We start from the raw sequence: 23,850 nt of genomic DNA on the forward strand, positions 1-23,850 counted from the left end.
CGTCCTCCGTCCTACGTCATTTCTATAATATTTACAATGTATGACTTGGATGACGGAGCAGGACCGGAAGCTGTAATGGCAAGTACAGTTGCGCATGCGATTCTAGATTCATTGGCTAAGTTTCGCTTCCTTTATTTGACAGGGATGTATTCTGTCGACTCAGTGGTCGACCCAATCCCATTTTAACTGTGCCCGCAGCTTCGCTCGGGTAGTAATAAAAATGTTGCCTATGTTACTCTTAAACATTTTGTCTATATTCGTGACGAATTTCATTAAAATCAATCCAGGGTGAATTTTACGACTGTTTGAACGCGGCGTGTAGCGTTTCATTAATGTTGCATATATTTTTTTTTAATAAAGAATTTTTTTTTTATACATTTATAAAATTTACATTGTACCAGTATTTTACTTATTTATAAAATACTATAATTAAATTGATTACTGTGTATGGTACAATTTAATAAATACTAATGACAGCCCGCGGTGGCGTTCAAAACGCATGTGCACACAATTCACCCTCCAGTAGTTTTTGAGTTAATTCATCACAAACTAAAATACATTCTCTTTTTAATATTTGTATATGTCTATCAATGTTATAAATCTGAAAGTTTGTGAGGATGTACGTTTCTTACTCTTTCACGCAAAATCGGACCGATTGTTACACGGGTCGAATATATCCTGGAATAACACATAGAGTACTTTTTATCCCGATATTCCCACAGGTGCTAAGCCCCGCGGGACGCAGCTAGTTTTAAATATTGCAATTCGTCAATCCCGTGAATGATCCCGTGGGTCCAGATTCACCGGGGTCAGTTGGCGGAATACTCGACAGGGAGATTGGAGAAGCTCCACATGATGAGATCGTTCCACATTGGTTTACTGATAATTCTATAAAAATTCTAGGTCTCTAGATGTAGGTACCGATAAGTGGTTTTTCTTGCTGTTTCTTGAGTAATCGCTGCATTTATCCCTCAAGTAATTATTGTATTAGATCCTTATCTTGGTTCGTTATATTTAAGTTTATTAGTAACTAGTTGCTCCCTGGGCTTGTCTTCCATGAGAAATAGGGAACCAGATTAAATTTTATAACGAGTGATTTTTTTTTCTCTGAAGATATAACATCTTCAGAGAAAAAAATCACTTTAGTATCCATTTCCCAAGGTTATAACAAAAAACCAATTCATCATTTTTCATGATTATTATTGAAAATTAAAAAAAAAATCCCATATACTTTAAACATTGGGGCTTTCGATAGAGGCTATCCCCTATCGATTTTCCATAAAGTCGGCAAAAATCGATTTAGATTTATTGAATCGAGAGGCACGATGAGGTAGAATGTCGACCATACAAGGCCACTTATGTAAAAGTACCTAATGCGCCTGTCAAGAATAGATAGCAAAATTCCACATATATGTATGTTATAGAATTCTAAAGGCGCCTAGTAAGTATATTATATAGATAGACGATAAGATGGAACACCATTGTAAAGATTAAATTTTTAAGTCAAATAAGATTTTCGATATAGTTGAAGTCGCAGCATGAACACTGTTTTCTTATTGGCTTATTTCTATATTTTTATTTTTTTTATTGGCTTTGATATCGACGTGAATTGACGTACATTGAAACTCTATACCATGAAATTAGTAGGTACTCACGAAGTACTTACAAAATCCATGTTCTACACAATTTCTGCGTTGATCCGTAGACGGACGTCAACACAACTGAAAACGAGACGGAGAGCAACTTAGCAATGGAGCCGGTCTCTAAGGAATCCAAGAAGTAGCGGAAAAATGTTTACCGCATCCTTTTCTTTAAATTCAACCCTCCTTGGGAATGTTACTTTGTCTATCAGCTGCTAAGGTTAGATGTCCCTTAGCCACCTCAGACGAAATCCACGGGAGGATATAGATGCAGTGGTCCTATTCTAAGGCGGAACCACACGCCACGATAAATATCATATTGAATAACAGTTTCAATTGGATGAAGCCGCCCACATCACATGCCATACCATTTAAATAAAGAGATAGCCACTTGCTAGATATCAACCTATCTATCTGATAATATTGGATTCTAAAGTTAAATATTGTTACAGACTGGCATCGATCAGGGAGGGCATAGAAATAAAATTGCCAATCTTACTTATTCTGAAAGTCTATATACCTTACAATATATTTTCAAAGTGAAAGAATGTGTGTTTTCCGACCCTTAGTTATGTTAAAATGTGTGTTTTCTTAGTAAACACTTTTAAGAAAGTCGAGTTCATCGAAATCAAAAACCGTAAATATGATTTTGTAGATAGTAGTTAGTAGTTAAATTATTTGTTTATCTATATTTATATCCAACTTACACTTTTTTTAACATGGAAAAATTATATTTTTAATAAAATTGCAAATATTTTAACGTTCAAAACATACAGACAGCAGTGACGATATTTTACAAAAAAAAAAACTAAAATCAAACTTACATTTTACATTTTGAACTTTATTTCTTTACCTTAGGTGTTCTGTAATGCTACCTTTGTATACATTTTATTTATATAACTAATCTTCTTTACGAGCTGACATCTCTGAAGTTATAGATTGAACATGAGAATACTTGTAGTTATTTCAGTCACAGATAACACTAGTTATATATATTGTGGGGTCAATTTACTTTCAGATTGTCTTTTATCGATAACTAGGTTATGCTCGCGGCTTCGCCCGCGTTAATTTTCCGGGATGAAAGGTACCCTATGTCCATCATACTTCAAAGTACATGTAAAATTTGAAGAATATTGGTTGAATAGATAATGCGTGAAGAGATAACAAACAAACTTACTTTCTCATTTTTTAGTCAGGATAGTTAGGATTTCGTCCAGATTATCTTTCTCTGAGTGGTCTGAGAGTTAATCCGGTGTCATCACATTGCAGTGCGATTGTCGTTGCGTCACAATCGCGCAAAGTAATTGGTTCGCTGCGTCTCACTTCGAATCGATTCGATGGTGAGAAGTGAAATGTAAACCTGCACTAAACCCACAGGTCTTCGCTATTAATGACAGAGTAATTAAAATAAGCGATGTTGGTGTTATGGTTAAGACGCTCGTCTGTGGATCGAAAGGTCCCAGGTTCGAATCCTACTCGTGCCACTTGAGTTTGTATACCAATCTGACTCATGCATGTTTTCATCGACCACCACTTCCTTCCGGTGAAGGAAAACATCGTGAGGAAACCTGCACACTGGTTGATTATTAACTTGTGTGTGAAATGTAGAAGCCAATGGCAAACCACTTCATTACTAATGCCAAGAAAGTTGTTTCACGTAATGACCACGACCCTCAGCCATGAGGAATACTACTCTGAAGAAGAATTAAAAATAGTGCGAAAAAAATATAATAAAAGTGTTAAATTGTGATTGCGATCGAGTGCTAATAAACTTACACAAGTCTGCACTGGCCTTTAGAATCCTTCCGCTGGCTAACATACTATATTTCCAGTTTACAGTACAGCGACCATACAGATCGAATCTAGCAATAAAACAGCAATAAAATAACGATAGCCAAGCAATAGGAAATGGCAAATTGCCTCATGATAACACGGAGAACTAATCCAATCAAGGCTTGAAGATGCTTATTAATATTACGCCATGCGGTTAGTTTCACATGTTCAGTATTTGTAAAAGTACTAGCTACTGTTGCTCGCAGCTTCGCCCGCGTGAATTTCCCATGGAAGCAGTTATTTATTTCAAACATGATTTATTTGAATTTGTTGGAATTCCCAACACAAAATTTATAGATTTTTGTGCCTATATTTTTGCATATAGCAACACTAACGCTAACATTTAAAAAATGTCCCCTTCCGTCGTCGACTTTCGTGCGAATAAAAGTGCACCTGAAAGTAAACTCTGTATTTATTTGACCAGCTCCAAAGACTTCATAGGAGCTACTAATACTATTTATTTGGCCAATTTTGAAGTCTCAATTCCACCAATTCAATACTATACGCGTTCGGTTTGTTCAAGTATTGAATTCTGCTCATTTAAATGGCGCCAATAATATAAATGTTCTCATGACTAGCCCAATGGATTTGGATAAAGCTTGTGAGTCGTCAAGGTCATTATGGAATGCGTTCACTTTTTTGCATCTCATTTTAACAGAAAAACAAAATATCTTGTGTGTAGATGATGCAATTGATTGAATTTTAATGACAATGTTAATTTTAACATTGACATAATTATCAAAATTTTATAGTTAGGCTGTTGTCGGTGGACTTCCTTCCATACATTGCTAATTCACAGATATCAGGTAGAACATTATATGTACTGTTCTAATATCTGTGTGCTAATTAGGTACTTCACTTAATGATGCTCGCTTTTTTCTTTACCTGTCTCATGACGATATTGTCACTAAGCAAGAAGACTGTGGGTTACACCTTCGACGTTAATAACTTTAACCTGCGCTCCGTCGACGTTTAGACAAAATGGCGTACTGTGCATTGTTTTGCGATCATCAGGTTAAAGTTAACGTCAAAGTTGACTGGTGCAAATCATGTCTTCTTGCTGAGTGATATAGTAAAAATTTTTTACCTACTTATTATACTGTTCACTAATTACCTAAAAACGTTTTCAGAAAGTTCCCAAAACAGCTTTAACTAACATTATATTACTGAAATTACAATTAAACCAAAATTAATTATTGAACTAATCGATTCTGTTCAATTTTATATTGGCGCTACACATTATCGCCGAACTCGGACACATGCCGCCTTGAGTGCATTAACATCCCATTGTTTGCATGATTGCTTTTATTTACCGCAATTAAAAACCAGCAATGTATGTATGAAATGGTCCGCCATAGTGTGTAGCGGGCATTAAAAATTAAAAAGTGCAAATCTAATTGGATAAATTTATGTAAAAATTCATTCGTTCTCGTTCAAAATAAACGGTTATGTAATTAATGAGTATTCATATTATAAATAGTATTATAGCATAGAGTAGTATATTCATATTATAAATAGTATTATAGAATAGTATCATAGAGTATTTATATATATTAATGAAAGTTCTGTATGTCCTTTTATGTATGACAGTTATGCATGCAAACAGCTGAAGGCAAACTAGATCTACTTTTGATATTGATGTAAAACATTTGTGATTGTCAAGCGGAGAGACATCAGTTTTAAAACATTTCATCGTGAAGATCAGGGGCAACGTTGTCCAATAAAAATCCTAAGTATTACCGGAAAACTTACATTTGACGACCTCGGTGGCGCAGCGGTAAAGTTCTTGCCACTGAACCGAGAGGTCCCGGGTTCGATCCCCGGTCGGGTCATGATGGAAAATGATCTTTTTCTGATTGGCCCGGGTCTTGGATGTCTATTTATATATGTATCTATTTATAAAATATAGTATCGTTGAGTTAGTATCCCATAACACAAGTCTCGAACTTACTTTGGGGCTAGCTCAATCTGTGTGATTTGTCCTAATATATTTATTTATTTATTTACTGTGAAATATGATTCTGATTTTGTTATAAATTAAATAATTCGTTAAATTTATTCAATCAGCTAAATCACCACCATCAATATAACTTCCTCAGTAATCACTCCATGTAATGATGAAAACCGTAAAAAAATCCGTCTGGTAGTTTTTGAGTTTATCGCGTTCATACATATACAATATTTTATGATTAATAGAATAATAGGTAGGTATAAAATAAAAATCTTAAAACGTGATTACAAGCTCTTACCCAACATATTTGGGGATCCTATAAATTATCATAGATCTATCTTAATAAATAAATAGGTAATAGTCGAAGTATTTACTAAATCCATGCAAGAAACAAAATAACAGACAAACAGAATGAAAGAGTTTCGAAATGTACAAAAATAAAAAGTTGAAAACTTTATGTTTTAACACTTTTAACTTTTTTTTTACATTACATAATAAAACTACCTAACAGCCTAACACCACGTCAGCATCAAATAACATTACATTGTATAAAACAAGAAGCGGTGGTGGTGTAATGGTTAAGACGCCCGCCTGTGGATCGAAAGGTCCCAGGTTCGAATCCTACTCGTGCCACATGAGTTTGTATACAAATCTGACTCATATATAGTAGTTTTCATCGACCACAACTTGCTTCCGGTGAAGGAAAACATCGTGAGGAAACCTGCACACTGGTTGATTATTGACTTGTGTGTGAAATGGAGAAAGCAATTTCAAACCACTCCATTAATAATGCCCAGAAAGTTGTTGTGTGTGTTTCATTCCATGTAATGACCACGACCCTCAGCCATGAGGAATACGACTATGAAGAAGAAGTATAAAACAAAGTCGCTTCCCGCTGTCTGTCTGTGTATGTTGATGTGGAGTTTTTTAATAGGTAGATAAAGTAATTATAGTAAGCTTTAGTTGTATAATTTCATAATTTGTTGTGTTTTTACCCGTCCGAGCCGGGATTTGCCACTAGTTATTTAATAAGATAACCAGAGCTTTGATTTGAGTTCCAACAAGACTGTTTACTAAAATGTAATCTAAAGCAATAAATTAGTTAACCCACAGACAATTTTATCGTGTCTTACAATAATATCGTATCATTATACCGCGTATCGAATCACACGGTAGCTGGATACTATATGTAAATTTGATTGCCGGGATCCAAAAAGTAAAAGACTGAATGCGTTTTTCCATTTACAGACACGATACATTACGACACGACCATCTCGTCTTCTCGTCCGTTTTATAAATATCTATCTTCAGTAGTGAAGTCACATGAATTTAACCAAATTTGTAGTTGGTTATTGTATAGGTAATCAACTACCAAAACCAAATTGGTAGTGTATTACCTATATATAGTTAACTAGCTTTTGCTTACAACTTCGTATGTGAGTAAAAATCCGTTTCCCGTGGGAATTTCAGGAAATCCCTTCTTAGTGTTCCCCTGAACTTACACACCAAATTTCAGCTTTCTACGCCCAGTAGTTTTTTTTGTCGTTGGCTGTTTCGCTATAATGGAAACATTCCTGCTTTTGAATATAAAATAAGGTTTATTTCATGTTGCGATCCAACGTGATTCCATTTGAAAGTCTAAAGTGATTTATCGAATACTAGCTGCGCCCCGGGGCTTCGCTCCCGTGGGAATTTCGGCACAAAAAGTACCCTATGTCCTTCTCGGAACTTCAAACTACGTGTATGCAAAATTTCAAGTATATAGTTTGAGCAAGTAAGCAACAAACAAATAAACAAACAAACTTACTTTGCATTATAGTGGATTAGTCGAATACGAATATATGTATACAAGTATCTTATAAGGATGCATATTAATTTTATGTAGTTTCAAGAAAGTATTTATGGACAGTTATCTACAGGGTAAAAATATGAAAGAGAGACACTCCAGACTTTAAAAACAATGAGTACACACTTATGTACAATGTAAGAAAAAAGTATGTACTTACATAGGTACATATTATAATATTATATCTAGTTATAGCAAAGTAACAATTTGTTAAGTATTATAAATGAATGAAGTACAGGACACGAAAGAGTCGAATGAAAAGTCAATCGAGTTTCATCAAATCTGGCGCATGAGAATGAGGAGGACCGTGATGTGTAAATTGTGTGAAAATTCACTTATAAATAGAAGGTTCAATTAATATTTCTGAGATAAGCATAGAAAACTCGCATAAAAATATGGTTTTAATTTTAGTATTTCGAATAAATTCAAGCATTATTCTCATAAATATTCCAGAATCACAGATATAAGAACACTTCAATGTGTTCTTATATCTATGTCTAGATTATCGTTATCAAACATAATTACGTTTGACAGCCGCATTATTCAAAAAGTTCCATTGATTGGCGTGCAAAATCGCCTGTTATTCAAATATGGCGCCCACAATTATTTGACTATTAAGTAGGTACTATCCATAGTGGCCACTATCCATTTACCTATTATTAACTAGCTGCGCCCCGGGGCTTCGCTCCCGTGTTAATTTCGTAAAAATTACCCTATTTGGTAATTCCAGGTTATATTCTACCCACGTATAAAATTTCATAACAATCCGCCCAGGAGATTTTGCGTGAAAGTGCAACAAACATATATCTCCACAAACTTTCACATTTATAAAAGTAGTAAGATCTGGTGAAGTAAAACTAAACGGCATCAACTAAAATTCTAATGGCACTAAATCTAATTTTAACTAAACAAGATCCACACCCAATCCAGCGCAACGTGTCAGTACGTATATATTCTTAATAAAAATATGTTTATATAATTAATGTATAAGTTTTAGTAATATGGAATTCTTATAAGTTATTTTTTTATAATTTTTGTCTTTATGTCTGTCTGTAACTAGATCAGAGTGGTCGTGGCTGTACGCAATGCTGCTCTCAATGTCTGTCTATTGCGCATTGGACTATAGAAAAATCTGTACTGTTTATGTATGCTAATGAATATGACATCAACGCTAATGATATTGAACACACTCGTATCAATTACGCAAGAAAATTAGTTTTTCTTATAATAATCTCATTCTAGATTTTAACACAAATAGCCTCATTTACCAATAGGATTACGTAAGGCGACAGTTATTTCAAAGTCGAATGTCAAACCGGACATTAAATGTTATACCTCGACGACTAGGTTTAATGAATATTCGAGAATTTATTGCTAATTCGTTGTAATGACTTAATTGTGCAGCCGTTATAAAAGTTGCCCAGTAAAGTACTCTTGGCATAGATAAATACAAACAGGTCAAAACAGTTAAAGTCATTATTAACTAGCTGCGCCCCGGGGCTTCGCTCTCGCGGGAATTTGGGGATAAAAAGTACCTACCCTATTTTGGTGCTGTTACGCCCAAGGTCGTGTTTTCTCCCCAATACTGAGGTCAACATTATAAAGATTAGTTAGTTGCACCGTCAACTAGTCTTCAACCGCGTCTTCGCCCGCGTGAATTTCTCTACGAAAGCGGAACAGACATGATTTTCATACAAACTTTCATCTCCCAATACCTATAATCAGTTGGGGGTCAATTTTTGAAAAATGGCGCCTATGTTTGGGTGTTTTACTACATGTATATCAGATATCATCAAAATCAGTCCCAGCATTCGTGAAAAGGAAAAGATGGACGGAGTTTAAGAATATGGAAATCCACTCCATTATTAGCATTGTTAAGAAAATCATTGCGTAAGTATGTTTCATTCCAAGACTTTCGATCATAACAAAAACATCTCTGTAGATACACTAGTAAGTATTATAATAATCTGTACATACATTTTATCACAAATTGCGAAGGATTAAAATTCCTCCTAGACATAAGTACGAATTTAAACATTTCAGGAACGCAGGAAACCCTGAGTCGACATAAAAGCTGGATTCGAACCTGAGTACCGTCTTAGTGTCGCGTTAAGTGATCGTAGAGCAGTCCCTTGATTTACAGGACAGAGGCTAATCTGTATGGTGCAAGTTACAAGCGAAAATGCTTTTAACCACGTCGGAACTCAACTGAGCGTGTCTGTGACGCCTCGGACCGATTTCGGTGGCTACTGTTTTCGATATACTCAACTGTGACTACATTGTGTATTGGAAAACTATAATACGTTCAAAGAAAATTATTTATCTATTCTAGCATAATTTGTCAAGAAAAAAGAGATTGTAAAGTAATGGTGGCGCTAGTGTGCGGATTGATACGGTTTTGATGAGCGTATATTTCTAAATAGACATTTGTCTCAATGTGCTAAATGTGTATTTTTATCACCGTAATGTTTTGTCGTTGTCATCTTTAATAGCTCTTACATCAAGGTATCATGGTAATATATATCTGTGTTGAGCATATAAGCTTAGCTTTGCTGTTGTAGAAATAAATAAAAATAATAAATAAATAAATATCGCTTTCCGTGTACAACTTCCACCACGCACCAACATTGTTGCTGTCACCGCTATCGGCTGACGCACCGCCGCTTGCGATGTAGGCGATATAGCTCATTGGGCAATGCGTCTTAACGTCCAGATTCAGGAGGATTGCCCTTAAATCATGTTAAGTAGACGCGATGATAGGTTTAACTTGTTCCGGAGTTTATGGTAACCTGTTTTCTGCTGAATGTGCTCGGTTGGACAATGTACTGTAGGTATAGCTAGCTGGCGATTTCAATTTTGCAAAAATCATACATACATTCTATATCTATATACATATAACAAAACTGTAAGTGGGCTATGTTTGTTCGCGCAAAACGTAAATATATTGGGCGCAATTAGATGCGATTTTCTCAGTATAACGAATGGTCAAACAAAGAAAAATCTTGCATAGGTTTTATCACGATATATTGCTTAGAAACGAGATGTCAATACAATAATAAGTTATGGGCGAACGCACACATTGAACGCGTGCGAAGTCGCGGGAAAAAGCTAGTAATTGCTTACGGCAAACGTTACCCGCCCAGTTCCATTTTCTTTTATGTACTAAGTTTATTACTATACTTTTTACGGTGCAATAAATTGATTGATATTATTTGTGTACATATTTATATATAAAATATCGAAATCATTCAACTTTCACTTACATATCTATTTTAGGTTGTGTGTAAACTTGCATGTAAACAAATAAATATATTAGGACAAATCACACAGATTGAGCTAGCCCCAAAGCACAGATTAAATAATACCCCAGTACCCAAAGTAAGTTCGAGACTTGTGTTATGGGATACTAACTCAACGATACTATATTTTATAACAAATACATATATACCTAGATAAATATCCAAGACCCGGGGATCGAACCCGGGACCTCTCGGTTCAGTGGCAAGAACTTTTACCACTGCGCCACCGAGGTCGTCAAATATATTTAGACGAATAAAAAACAACTAAAACATCTAATTAAAAAAAACTCACTATACTCCACAGTGTAGCTTAAAAATCAAATGTTCCAGATATCTGCCAATTTTGGCGAAGTTTAGCTCAGCACAACACAACTATGTTGACAATGCTTTTTACAGCGGGCGAAGCCGCGGGTAACAGGTAATAAGAGCAGAAATGGGTACCTATACGCTACGGCCCAAAATTTCCTAATTTTCTTCCGACTTTTTTTGGAAAAACTGGGACAATAATTATGTACTATCTTGACGTTGACTTTAACTTGCACAGAACAACGCAAAGTAGGTACGCTATTTTGTCTAAACGTCACCGGTGCGTCAACCGGCGCGCCGGTTATAATCAACGTCAAATTTGACTATGCAACTAACCCTTCATGTATAGTTAATAATTCTTATACAATCTAGCATTGGAAGTCGTTTGTTCCGTGCTCAATCGCAACAACACTTTGTAACAACCTACATTTTAACCGAAAGCCTATTTGCAACCTGTCAGTTACGATTTCCTAGTGGTGGATAAATAGAAGTGATTATTAATATCAAAGTACTGTTTTAAAACTTGCCCTTAAGCTACGCACTCGCCTTAAATCACAACTCTGGTTAGTAATAACCCTCAGGTGTTAGCAAGGGCTGTTATAATTTATTAGACAATTTAATTTAATAAACTTTTTTAGCGCGTCTGTATTACTGAATAATAAATTGGCGACATCTAGTTTTATTATTGTAAATGTTTGATAAATTGTAAAGGTTGAGTTTAAATGGTAAATTGCAAATGTTTGTTAATTTGAGTCTAAATATCGATTAGTGTATACATTTATGAAAATAAATATTAATAATAGGAATTCTCCTTTGGGAGTTTCGGAAAGGAATGTGGTTTCGCCCTGAAATAATGGATTCCTGCTCGTGGATTTCGTACGAGGCGACTAGGAGACACAGCCTTGGCAACCGATAGGCAACAAACAGCCAAATCTTCAAAATTTTAAAGTTTATTTTTTTTTAAATAAACCCTAAAATTTTGAAGATTTAGCAGGGTTAGTACCTGGTCTCCGCGGTAACACAGATCCGAATGAAACCGGCAATGAGCGTGAGGGATGCGAGCGATATTTTTTTTATTGTTTTTCTCTACTCTCTAAAGGTTCAAGTCAAGTTTGCTAGCGAATTTTTATGTAAATAAATATTACTTAACATTTAAAAAATTGTGTTAGCAATAACACAATCGATAAGAAGGAAATATTAAATTTTCGCGCGGTCAGACTACGCACGTAGGTATATCGTAAAGCACCTATGTGTGATTTTTATCAGGCAACGCGAAATAACCTTTCTTAATATTTAGTCTTTTGTAATATTTTAAATCATATACTATGAAAGTAGTGCTTGCCGCTGCCTGCCCGATTTCAGGTTAGGAGAGTGGATTTATGCAGAAAATATAGTAAGAGCGTGAAAGTGTTCCAATTCCATCCTATTTGTCTCTTTAGCTATTGCTTTATGTCCCTTAGTCGCCTCGTACAACATCCACGTGGATATGGCGTGTTCCTGTTCTAGACTGGGATTCACAAGCGTGAAAATTAACTAATATAATACAACATTACCTAACCGAATGACGTCCTCATTATAAGAATGTCTTTTTTCCTTTTCGCCCATAAGTGAAATTGAAAATTAAGTAGGTACAATTTACGAGGCAGTAAATCTTACGAATAAGCTGTTAATTTTACTGCTTGTTCATTTAAGTTATCACTAAAATATTTTTTTAGTAAGTACTTATGTAAATGAGAATTTCACATCAAGCACTCGTACGAACTTTAATGTTGCAATGAATTTACTCATATTTTGCTTCATCGTTTCTGGTAAGCACTTCGAAATAAACGCAAGTATTTTAATAATATGAAAAAATTGGAGAATTTGTTTGTCTGTCTACTACACCAGAAGCTAAATTTCAGAGCAATGCTATACATAGCAACGCTAAGAAGTAGAACGAATACAAACTAACAGGGTAGGTTAACATTCGTATATATAAACGCTGTAAATTAGTAATAAATATAATATTCAAAATCATTAAGAAAGCTATGATAATAGGTAGGCGATCTAGAATATGAAGACAGAAGCAAAGACGTGCGACACGAATAGTACAATGGTAGTTTCTGAGATACATTAAATCAGGTAGGAAAACTATTTAATATTCATATTGTTACAGCGATTCGTCAAACATCGTTATGTTACGACTTAGAAATTGAGGGTACGGTTCAATTGGGAAAGGACTTTATAAAAGAGTTAATGAAAAATGAAGATAAACAAATAAATAAAAATGACAAAAATGATGAAAAAAACGATGACGAACCATCGATGAGAAAGCTTTTTAATGCAAGTGTAATACACCAAAAACCGAAAGATAAGAAATATGAAAAGAAAATGAACAAGTATGGTGTTCAAAATACAACTAAATTGGTCACTAAGAATGAAGAAGAAAAAGTTTACAATAATGGAGTTGTAAAATCATATAAATTGGTTTACAAGAATAATGATAACTTTTTTACAAGAAATGGTAAAATGTCCGATAAGGTGGATCATTTGCAACGAGCACATGATGAAAATATAATGAAGAAGAATGATTTCAAAAAACTAAACGATTCAAACACTAAGAACGATGAAAAAATTATGACTAAGGATAAAAATATTAAAAGATCAGACAAATTGATCGACAAAAATGATAAAAAAATTATGAACAAAACTGATAATAAAAAATCTGATGAGTCGGTTCATAAGATTAATGAAAAAAATATAAACAAGAATGATAACAAACAATCCAATAAATTGGTAGATAAAAATGAAGGAAATAAAATTTCTTCACCAGCAATGAGACGTGTATTTAATGCAAATTTGCAACAGCAGACATTATTTACCACCGATCCTCAAGCTGTAGAAGAAGAAGAAATGTTTTTCCATTCTGTGGCAGAGATCGTGGCAAAGTCGGGAGTACAACAACTTAAAAATGTTGCAAAATATCTGTCATACAAATGCGATATAAAAAAAGATGCAAATTTAACAATCAGGTCGATGATTGCGGATTATGTCAACACTTTTAGAGAAAGAGCAAAAGAATTATGTAACAATTATGTTTTATACTATGATCTAGACAAAGAATACACACTACTTAACCTAATTGAAATTTCCAGTATTCTATTTTACCGCAAAGAAAAAGCTATGCTCAAAGAGATGTTGAATGCTACCAATAAATCTGTATTTGATTTAAATACATTTGCGTTGTCAGAAAAAATCCATGCAAATTTCAGAGATCACAGAAGTAACGGCATGCGAATCATATGTGAGAAATATAAAAAGTGCAGAGAATATCCTGGCTTCTCGGATCGTTTAGGAGAACTTATTCATGTAATTCTCAAATTACCTACTTCGAAATTATTAACATTTTTTGAAATCACAAAGAAACTTCTCTTGCGCGAAGTGAAATTTGTTGGTAGATTGCTCGAATCAGATATTTTAGATGGTATTTTGAAACAAATGAAAAGTTTTGAGGTCCCTAAAATTCGTAGCACCCTGAATTTAATGAGATCCGTTATAATTTCAAGATACAAGTTACTATTCAATACCAATGAAGAAAGGGTAAATAAGAATAAAGCTGCAAGAATACTGTTGGATATTTTAGATAAAACATTTTACGTAGATGGTCAAGATTTACAGTCAATGGAGTTTGGAACACTAATAAAGTCATTGGAGCAATGGACTTTGGATCAGAAGAATAGAGAAGAGCTAGCGAAGTCAATAAGCAGCTTCTTGCAACACATACTAAATACATTCAAACATCAATGGGAAGATGGTGTAGCCAATGAAATCAATACATTGATGGAAATTGTTTTGTTAGGAAAAGCAAAAGATGATTTCAGTGAAAAATACCTATTGAATAAAGGGTCTTTGTTTGTTAGAAATAAATTACTTCACTCGGATGTCGAGGTTGGTCTCTCTGACTATGCTCGATTTTGAGTCGTTTCAAAAATGTCAATTAATCAATCAATAAAGGTGAAGTACACTCAAGTTTTTTCATTATATATACGTATTCATTGTGGCTGAGGGTCGTGGCCGTTATGTCGAATGTAATACACAATAACGGAGCAATAATAGGTAATGGAGGTGTTTGCCATTGCCGTCTCTATTTAATATTCTATCTAATAAATCATAAACTACATATTATATAGTGTAGGCTTCCTCACAATGTTCTTCTTCACCGAAAGCAATTAATGGTACATTAAAATTACTAAAAATACTCTTGTATGTTTAGTAATTTTGATTGACCATAAATTCATGTGACACAAGTTTTTATATTTTTTATTCAAAGATTGTAATCTAATTTAAAAAAAAATAAAACAATATTTTACCGTCGGTAATACCAATCTACTAGACGACTATCTATGAAATTTAAACGGATAGAAATACCTGAAATAACAGAATAATAATCATATTTTTTATGAAAACGAAGCCTCGTGCCTTGGTTCGCAGATATTGTATGTCAAATCCTAATCCAATTTTAGTATAAAATCATAAACTTACACATCAAGATAAAGCTGAAAATAAGCCTAAATATTTAAGCATTAAATTTAGTCTTTGTTCTTAATATTAAACGATCATATCCTTTCGTAATAAGTCTTTGTCACATACGAGAATCCAAAAAGAACATGAGTCGCCATTCCTAATCTTGTGGCATCTTGTAAACATTGCTATTAATTCTTGCGGAACTGCGGAAACACTTAGTATTTATCAACAGGCTGAAGCGGCAGTGGTCCAGTCGTCAAAACCGTCCGTCTATGATCGAAATATCCTGTGTTTCGAACCCTACGTGCCACAAGAGTACAAAATATAAATTGCTAATACCAAGATATAAATTTATTATATATATGTATTATTAATACCAAAATATAAATTTGCAAATTTGCCACTGAATACTATACACTAAGCCCGAATCGCACGGGCGCCTTTTAAGTACTTTAAGAAATCATTGGAATCGACCATTATGTGCATCGTGACGTAAAAAGTCCAAATGTTATGTATCACCCTAAGTCGAATTTTGAATATTAATTTATTAACTTTAATCAAATCAAAATCAAATAATTTATTGCTTCCTTAATGTCCTTTAGCTACTAGAGCGCGGTTCGTCGGAAGTTGAATGTCGAAAAAATCGCTAACATTAACGTTAGATTTTTGTACGCACGTGCGAACGAGGTGTAAAACACACGTCAGGCGTCTTTTTCTTTGAGGGCTAAAAATAGCATTGCAAATCAAGTTAAGCTCGTGCCAATAACAAACTGGTTTTATGCCTGGAGTCGAGTGGCAGTTTATTTTGAGTAACTTCGAGTAATCAACACCGGATCGATCGAATGCACACATTCATTTGTATTTTAGTCGATTCCTTGAACTTTATTGTTTTGCATGTACTTAAAGTACTATGTACTGATAAATAGAGTTATATTCCCGAAGAGGGTTGACGTCAGACAGGCGGCCGGTGTTAAAACTACTTCTGTGCCGTCGTTAAATATCGAACATATTTTTATTCTAAAATCCATTTGATCCATGACCAAATTACGAATTCAAAATATCGCTAAGCTATTCTACAGAGGCGTTTCGTCTTGTTGAAAATCATCGATGAAAACTGATTTATTTGTAGTATTTATTGACGATCGTATGAAAAACAATATGCTCTGCATGCCTTGCGCTTCACACGTGAACTAAACATCCTGATTTACTGTAAACAATATATTTCTGGCGCCAACAATCGTAGCCTTACGTACGTTCACCTCCCATTGTATGATGCACAGAATAAATAACTTACAAAAGTAACAGCCATTCATAATGAGAGCTTAATGACAATTGGAGGTATACCTAGGCGTGTGGTCCCTTAGAATAGGTCCACTCCATCATTACCCATCCCTTTCGTGATTGTCGAATAAGACAACTAATGTCTTAGCAACTGCTTTGGTCAATTGATCGGCAATTCGGGTCTCGGCGTCACAGTCGCATATGCGACAGGGAACACGCGAGTATGAGAGAAAAAGAAGAAAACTGCTAGACTTTCAGTGTTATAGTTCTATCATTTTCCGCATTTTATCACATATTCGTTTATGTGACAGCTAATTGTCAGCAGATCATATCGAAAATGATGCGTGCATGGAACTCCGGTAAATCTATGGGTGCGAGAAATACAAATCAAACCACCATTTTATAATTATCAACTTACTGTCAATACCATAGATAAAAGAAATACACAGGATGTTTTACATATGATTTTACATCCTAGCTCAGGCATTTTTTTATGGTACTTACTTTTAATACTTTTTTGATATTATTAGTAAAATTTTACCATTTAAGTTAATGAAATAAAGTATTTGTCTATTTTTTTTTTATTTACAGTTTTCTTTCGCGGGTCTACTGGAAGAAAATTCTATAGAAATAATAGTTTCCTATTTGTGAGTTTTATATTTACACTGTTATGTTGTTTACAAAATATAAATAAATACACTTCTGTAAATTCTTCATTCTGCTACGTGCGTACCGGTGAATAAAAACAACGTTTTTATTGGCTCCTTGTACACATTCCAGCAGGTGCTAAATGAATGGAAGTTAATGTGAAATTGATTGGCTGTGTTGGCAACACTGCAGACATTCAGTGTTTTCGCACCTAACGTTCTGTTAGACTTGGGAATTAGGGGTTATGTTACCAACATTTTTATGTGAAGTGGAGAACAAAATTAGGAAAGTGGATCCAGGGCTTCGATGCTGAAGAAGATACCTGAAAATCGCTCGGAGAGAGAGAGAGACTCTATACTATTATTATAAAGAGATAAGCGTTTGTGAGTTTGTATGTTTGAGGTGGGTAATCTCCGAAACTACCGAACCAATTTCAAAAAATCCTTCACCATTGGAAAGGTACATTATTCAAGATTGCTGTAGGCTATATTGTATCTCAAAATTGCCACGAGAGTGAAGCCTCGGGCAACATCTAGTGTTTAATACTTTTGTGGAGACAGATGGAGTGCTGGAGACTGATATAGGCTATTTTTAGGCGGGCAGTTATAATTAAACAGCTAGTTTAATTGTAACTAATATTGTACGTTAATATAAAGATAGTGACACACTACATTATCTTTTATACCTGTGTTTATTTTGATTTTTTTAGTGCTGCCAATCTTAATTTCTTGAAATATATTTACTGTGGGAAATTGATGACGTTTTTTTTCGTATAACGAATACTCTAACACTAGTCTATCCATAAAAGATCTACTGAAAGGTGCTCCTCCGTCCCTCGAGAGGAGTCGTCTCGACATATGCATACTGCCTGTACTCCGTGGCCTATTCTATCTATGGTCTTTTACCGAAGATCAGAATGTGCAGATAATAAAGTGTCGTGTTTGGACTTACGTGTAATCCTATTAGAATCATAAATGCGAAAGTTTGTGAGGATATATGTGGAGTGAGACGGCACTTCCACGCAAAATCTAATGGACGGTTTTAGCATTAGCATTTTGTCCCGAATTTCCCACGGGAGCGGATTCCGGGGCACAACCATAACTGAACCCATTACCTTCCTTTTTTGGTCGGTCTGGTAATAAAAGTTTCTTAAACTACATATTCTCACGCTATTGCATGTTATAATTTAATTACACTACCTCAGCAGCTGACTTGACACGTTTAAAAATTAATATCCTCCAATCAACCGTAATGGTTACACATCAAAGGGCTATACGTATATTTTAAACCTTGTTAAATTACTATTACCTTACAATCTATCAATTTATCTGACGGACGAACCTCAGGAAATAAATTTAAGAGTAACCAGAAGGCACACTCAAAAAACGATTCAAGTATAGCGCACAACTATTTTTAAAAGCTTTTATTATTTTACAGGGTATATAGGTAACTATTTTTATTATATAGGTAACTATTTTTGTTCGGGTAGAATCTTGCAACGTAATTTGATATGTGGTTGACTTGTAAAAAATTTAAAATTTTGGATATCAAAAAACGACGACGTTCTGGTGATGGAAAACATCGTGAGGAAACCTGCACTCTGTTTAATTATTAACTAAGCGTGTGAAATGGGGAAGACAACGGCACACCACTCTATTTATAGTGTGAAAAATATCGTTATATATCGCAATGAGGAATATGACTATGAAGACGAGTAAAACGAAGTCGTAGGTCCCGAAATGTTGCAAAATTCAAGTTATTCTTCTGGCTCTTTATATTTTACACTCAGGATGCATCTCAAATAGGATAAAAAATATACGTATATTAATTAAGAAATGCAAAAGACGCTTGTCGCATAAATCATATTCCTGCTAACGATGTTTTTAGTCCGGGAGCAGAGGAAATGATACGACTTTTATAATAATACAGGATGTTTTCATACGGCGGGCTATATAGATATACAATCATATGAAGAAATATATTTACACCTGTATAGCCTAAATGTATATAATTAAGAATTTCCAAAAACAAGGAAAAATTTAACATGTACAAACCAGAACACAAATCCTAGAAAACCATAAATACGTCACGATATATTATTACTTTAATATTTCACATTTTAAACATGTACCTTGTCTATTATTGGGTATTTTTAAATCATATTTTGATTAAAAATACACCTAAACATTTTTTATTTAGAATTTTAAGTGTACAGTAAACAGCACATCAAGTTAACCTGAACTACTATGGCGTGGGCGCGCAGCGAGTTTGCAATGAATTTGAGTAAGCTGACGTGAAATAATTAATAAAAAATATGAATATAAATCACTATAAAAATGTAGGTTTACTGTAATAATAAAAAAAATACATTAAAAATCCGCAAATTGAAAATTGTTATCATTAAATGTGCATCCCGTGAATTGATTTTAAGTAATAGACATACGTTATATATGATATATATTACCGTTTGGTTAATTTACAAATACGTTTTCAGGATAAATTATAAGTCAAGTCAGATGCCTTTAGGCGACTGGAATAAAATCTAACACTGGTGTTGCACACACTCGATTAGGAAGGAAGGTTGAAACACGATATAGGTAAGATTTTTTATTTGATGTTTAATAAAACTAAAAATTCTTTGAAGAATATAAACAAAAAACAGAACAAAATCAGGACATCATATGAAAAGAGAATACTTAACCCAATTATCTTTTCGCGAGTTAAGTGTATAAATATTTGAATAAATCAGTCAGACGTTGATTTTCCTTTGATTAACAAAGTTTCTTACGCGAAACAAACAAAATATGAATCATAACAATGTTAAATCAACATTCTGTTTCGGATATAAGGTTGCACAAACAGACAGATTAACAATAAATCAGGAATGCTTGTTCGATGTGGTATTCAATTTAGATTATTTCGAAATATGATGACTGGTTTCTTGCATGAAAAACAGAGTAGGTATGAATCGGGGATCGAGTTGTATACAGTCAACAGCACATGAAGCTATCTAAAATTACTGCAAACTCAACTCTATTAGCATTAAGATGCGTTTGACTTTAAAAGTACTATTTGATTTACCAAACCACTTGTTAAAACTAACAAGTCTCCTATATAAAGTTGCGTGTGGTTCCGCCCTAAATAGGACCACTCCGTATCCTGCCGTGTATGTCGTACGAAGCGACTAAAGGACCAACCTTTTCAGCTGTCAGACAACAATAGTACTCCCAAGGTGGGTTGACAAACAGTCAACCGGTTTTAATTAAAAGATCTAAGATACCAATGCAATATTTTCGTTAGAAAATAGGTAAGTAGCTACAAAGTTTAGCTTGAAGAAATTGCTTAAGGTAAGTCCGTGTTTACGCTCATTTATGTTTGAATACCTGAAGCTATAACTTGGTGGTGCCATGGTACCATAACTAATCAATATATCTCACTATCACGTGACATAGTTATGTAAAATAACAGATCTGCAAGGCTTGAAGCGGTGGTGTTGTAATGGTTAAGACGTCCGCCTGTGGATTGAAAGGTCCCAGGATAGAATCGTGTCACATGAGTTTGTATATTACCAATCTGACTCAATGTATAGTAATTTTCATCGACCACCATTTGCTTCCGGTGAAGGAAAACATCGTGAGAAAACCTGCTCACTGGTTGATTATTATTAACGTGTGTGAAATGGAGACGGCAATGGCAAACCACTCCATTAATAATGCCAAGAAAGTTGTTGTGTGTGTTTCATTGCACGTAATGACCACGACCCTCAGCCATGAGGAATATGACTTCATAGTCGTGAATGAAGAAGAGAGGCTTTATATCTTAATGGAATTTAGTTTAGGACCTAAAGTGAACTGCATCGTTAATTGGTATCATTAAGTTAATTTTGCGATTCTCGAAATATGGTTTCGTTGGTGGAGATTGATGAGAATGAACTTATAAGAAGAGTTAAAAAAATACTTTATTGCCACATTTAGTATTACAATACTTTAACATATCATACCTGATATTTATTTTAGTTTTAGAGATAAATTTTGTAATAGCAAGGTGACAAAGGAAAGTCTCAGCTTCTGTTATCCCCATCAATAATTTGTTGGTGATAACGCTGATTTTCAGTAATCCATGTCCCTGAGATTTTAGTTGCGGGAGTTAATGTGTAACGGGGACGAAAAAAAATGTTTACAATAGCCTAGCCTTATTGACTAATATGCCTTATAAAAATATACATTTTACAATTGCAATTTTAAAATCTAAAATAAAAAGTGGATTTTAAATTGTTAAATTTAACCTGAATTGCTTCGAGAAAAGGATGGTACATACGGCCGTGCCGCTTTTTTTGCTCGACTTGGCGGGTAGAAAATGAAGTAGGAGAATGCTGAAGAAGAGATGTACGGAGTGTGGAGTTTGCCAGTCATATTCTGCCTAACAGGCAGAATATGGAAAAGGAGTATCAAATCGGTTAACATGAGACAGGGATAAGGGGGAGACTGACATGCTGTACTGACCCCACATAAAGTGGGATAAGGGTAGGCGGATAAGTCAAGAAATAAATAAATAATAAATAAATAAATATATTACGACAAATCACACAGATCGACCTAGCCCCAAAATAAGTTCGAGACTTGTGTTATGGGATACTAACTCAACGATACTATATTTTATAACAAATACATATATAGATAAACATCCAAGACCCGGGCCAATTAGAAAAAGATGATTTTCCGTCATGACCTGACCGGGGATAGTTAGTCAATAGTTATAAATAACTTCAAAATAGACTTAGACTGGCGATTAAACGTCTATGTTTCCAATCTGTACACATTAAGCACGCTACATTACCCTGTAGACGCTGGCGCTATCACCTCACGGTCGCTGGTTCGATTCCCGGCTGAGTTGGCTGTCAGATGGATCGCCGATTGTCGCTCTATGCTCTTGATATGATATCTTACCATCCTATTAAATATATAGAGGGAATCATACTAGGTAATACTTATATAATAATGCTAGTATCTATTCAAAAGGGCGTGAAAATAATAAAATCATACCTATATTTTTCTCTTCAATTTATATTTTAACTACATGTTGCCCGGGGCTTCGCTTTTATGGGAATTTTGAGATAAAATGTAGCTTATAGAAATCTTGGATAAGGAACCTTTCCAATGGTGAAAGAATTATTCAAATCGGTTTGGTAGTTTCGGAGATTACCCGCCTCAAACTCACAAATACTTACCTCTTTATAATAATAGTATAGATTGGGTTCATTGGCGTACATAAACTATGTGGAGAGAACTGATGCCTGAGATGGGTTGGTAAGATCGTCGTGATGTGCGAATACACATACATACAGAAATAAAAACAAAAAATTTGGCTTCAATAAGTCCCATAAAGATCCCCGTTTAATTATTTATCTTTATTAACTCCTATGTACAGACTAAGCGCACTTACAGTTTTGTTATATATATAGATGTGATTGAGAAGTAGGTAATTTTTAGTGTGGAGGTAGTCGGAAAACTGAAGAGCTACATTGCTACTTTTACTGCCGCGGGCGAAGCCACGGACAATAGATATCTAAGGTATGATAAAGATTTTAAGCACTAGAGCAATAGAGAAAAATATTGATATTTACAGTTGATACGTAAACAATTTGCATTTCTGATAAACTTATCATTTATTCAAGAATTAAAAAAAACGTCCTTGTTTATCTCGTGGAAATACTGTGACAAAAACTGTCATATTTTTAGGGCATGTTGATATCAAGAAGTAAATATACGTGGACAACACAAAAATAAAAACAACCATTTCTGGTCAACTTACTAGCGGTTTTTTTATTACTAAAGTACCTTAGATATGGCGAGAGACATATTATATTATGCTAGCGGCCCGTCCCTCGGGTAAATAATAATAAATTATTGACCTAAACCTTCAAGTCTAGCCTAAAAGCATCTGACATTACTTTTACTATTTTATTATTTAATAGCCATTTACGTACAAGAACTAGGCAAAATCATCTATTTCTTTCACGATACTCAGTCCAACCTTTATCAAATTAAGTTATTTATTTCTAAGAATACAGTAATACTCATCAGGTGTTCAAGACAAAATTACGTTCATGTATTCTGTGTATAACTTGGCGTACATACAAATATTAGATGGATATTATATATTACAATTACACATGTCTAATGGATGTACACACAGATCACCAGTAAAGAGAAATCCAGTGTGTTACTTGCTTGAATCAGAATGCCATGAAATTATTAACTACTGCACGGAGTACTTACTAATTATGTCAAGGGAAAATAATTTAAAACTAGTTTTTATCCAAACACGTGACCAAAAGAACAAGATTAAATAAAGTATGTATCAACAATGATAATGTTACGAAAAACAATAAAGAATACTATTTTCTCAGTACGACTAGAAAGGAGTAAATATTTGACATGCGCGCGTACACAGAGGCAGCAAGGTTATTGTACTATCTTTAAAACAATGTACGCATATTTGTGAAATGTGGTAACACTCTAGGTATATAGTGAATACCTAGAT

At 34.3% G+C, this 23,850-nt stretch overlaps 1 protein-coding gene across 3 annotated transcripts; it reads left to right on the forward strand.

The window, feature by feature from the left end:
* Positions 1–12,198: 12,198 nt before the first annotated feature.
* LOC128678383 (uncharacterized) lies at positions 12,199–14,894 on the forward strand. Of its 3 annotated transcripts, none has more exons than XM_053759879.2 (3): positions 12,199–12,237; positions 12,591–12,683; positions 13,031–14,894. In XM_053759879.2, the coding sequence occupies exons 1-3, from the start codon at positions 12,201–12,203 to the stop codon at positions 14,830–14,832; spliced, it is 1,932 nt and encodes a 643-aa protein (XP_053615854.2). In that variant the 5' UTR covers positions 12,199–12,200; the 3' UTR covers positions 14,833–14,894. The 3 variants fall into 3 exon arrangements, with proteins under 3 accessions (XP_053615854.2, XP_053615855.1, XP_053615857.1); XM_053759880.2 differs by having other exon boundaries at positions 12,203–12,268; XM_053759882.2 differs by lacking the exon at positions 12,199–12,237 and adding an exon at positions 12,288–12,499.
* Positions 14,895–23,850: the final 8,956 nt, after the last annotated feature.

The sequence above is a fragment of the Plodia interpunctella genome, chromosome 19 (assembly GCF_027563975.2).
Source record: "Plodia interpunctella isolate USDA-ARS_2022_Savannah chromosome 19, ilPloInte3.2, whole genome shotgun sequence".
In the NCBI taxonomy this organism is placed as follows: Eukaryota; Metazoa; Arthropoda; class Insecta; order Lepidoptera; family Pyralidae; genus Plodia; species Plodia interpunctella.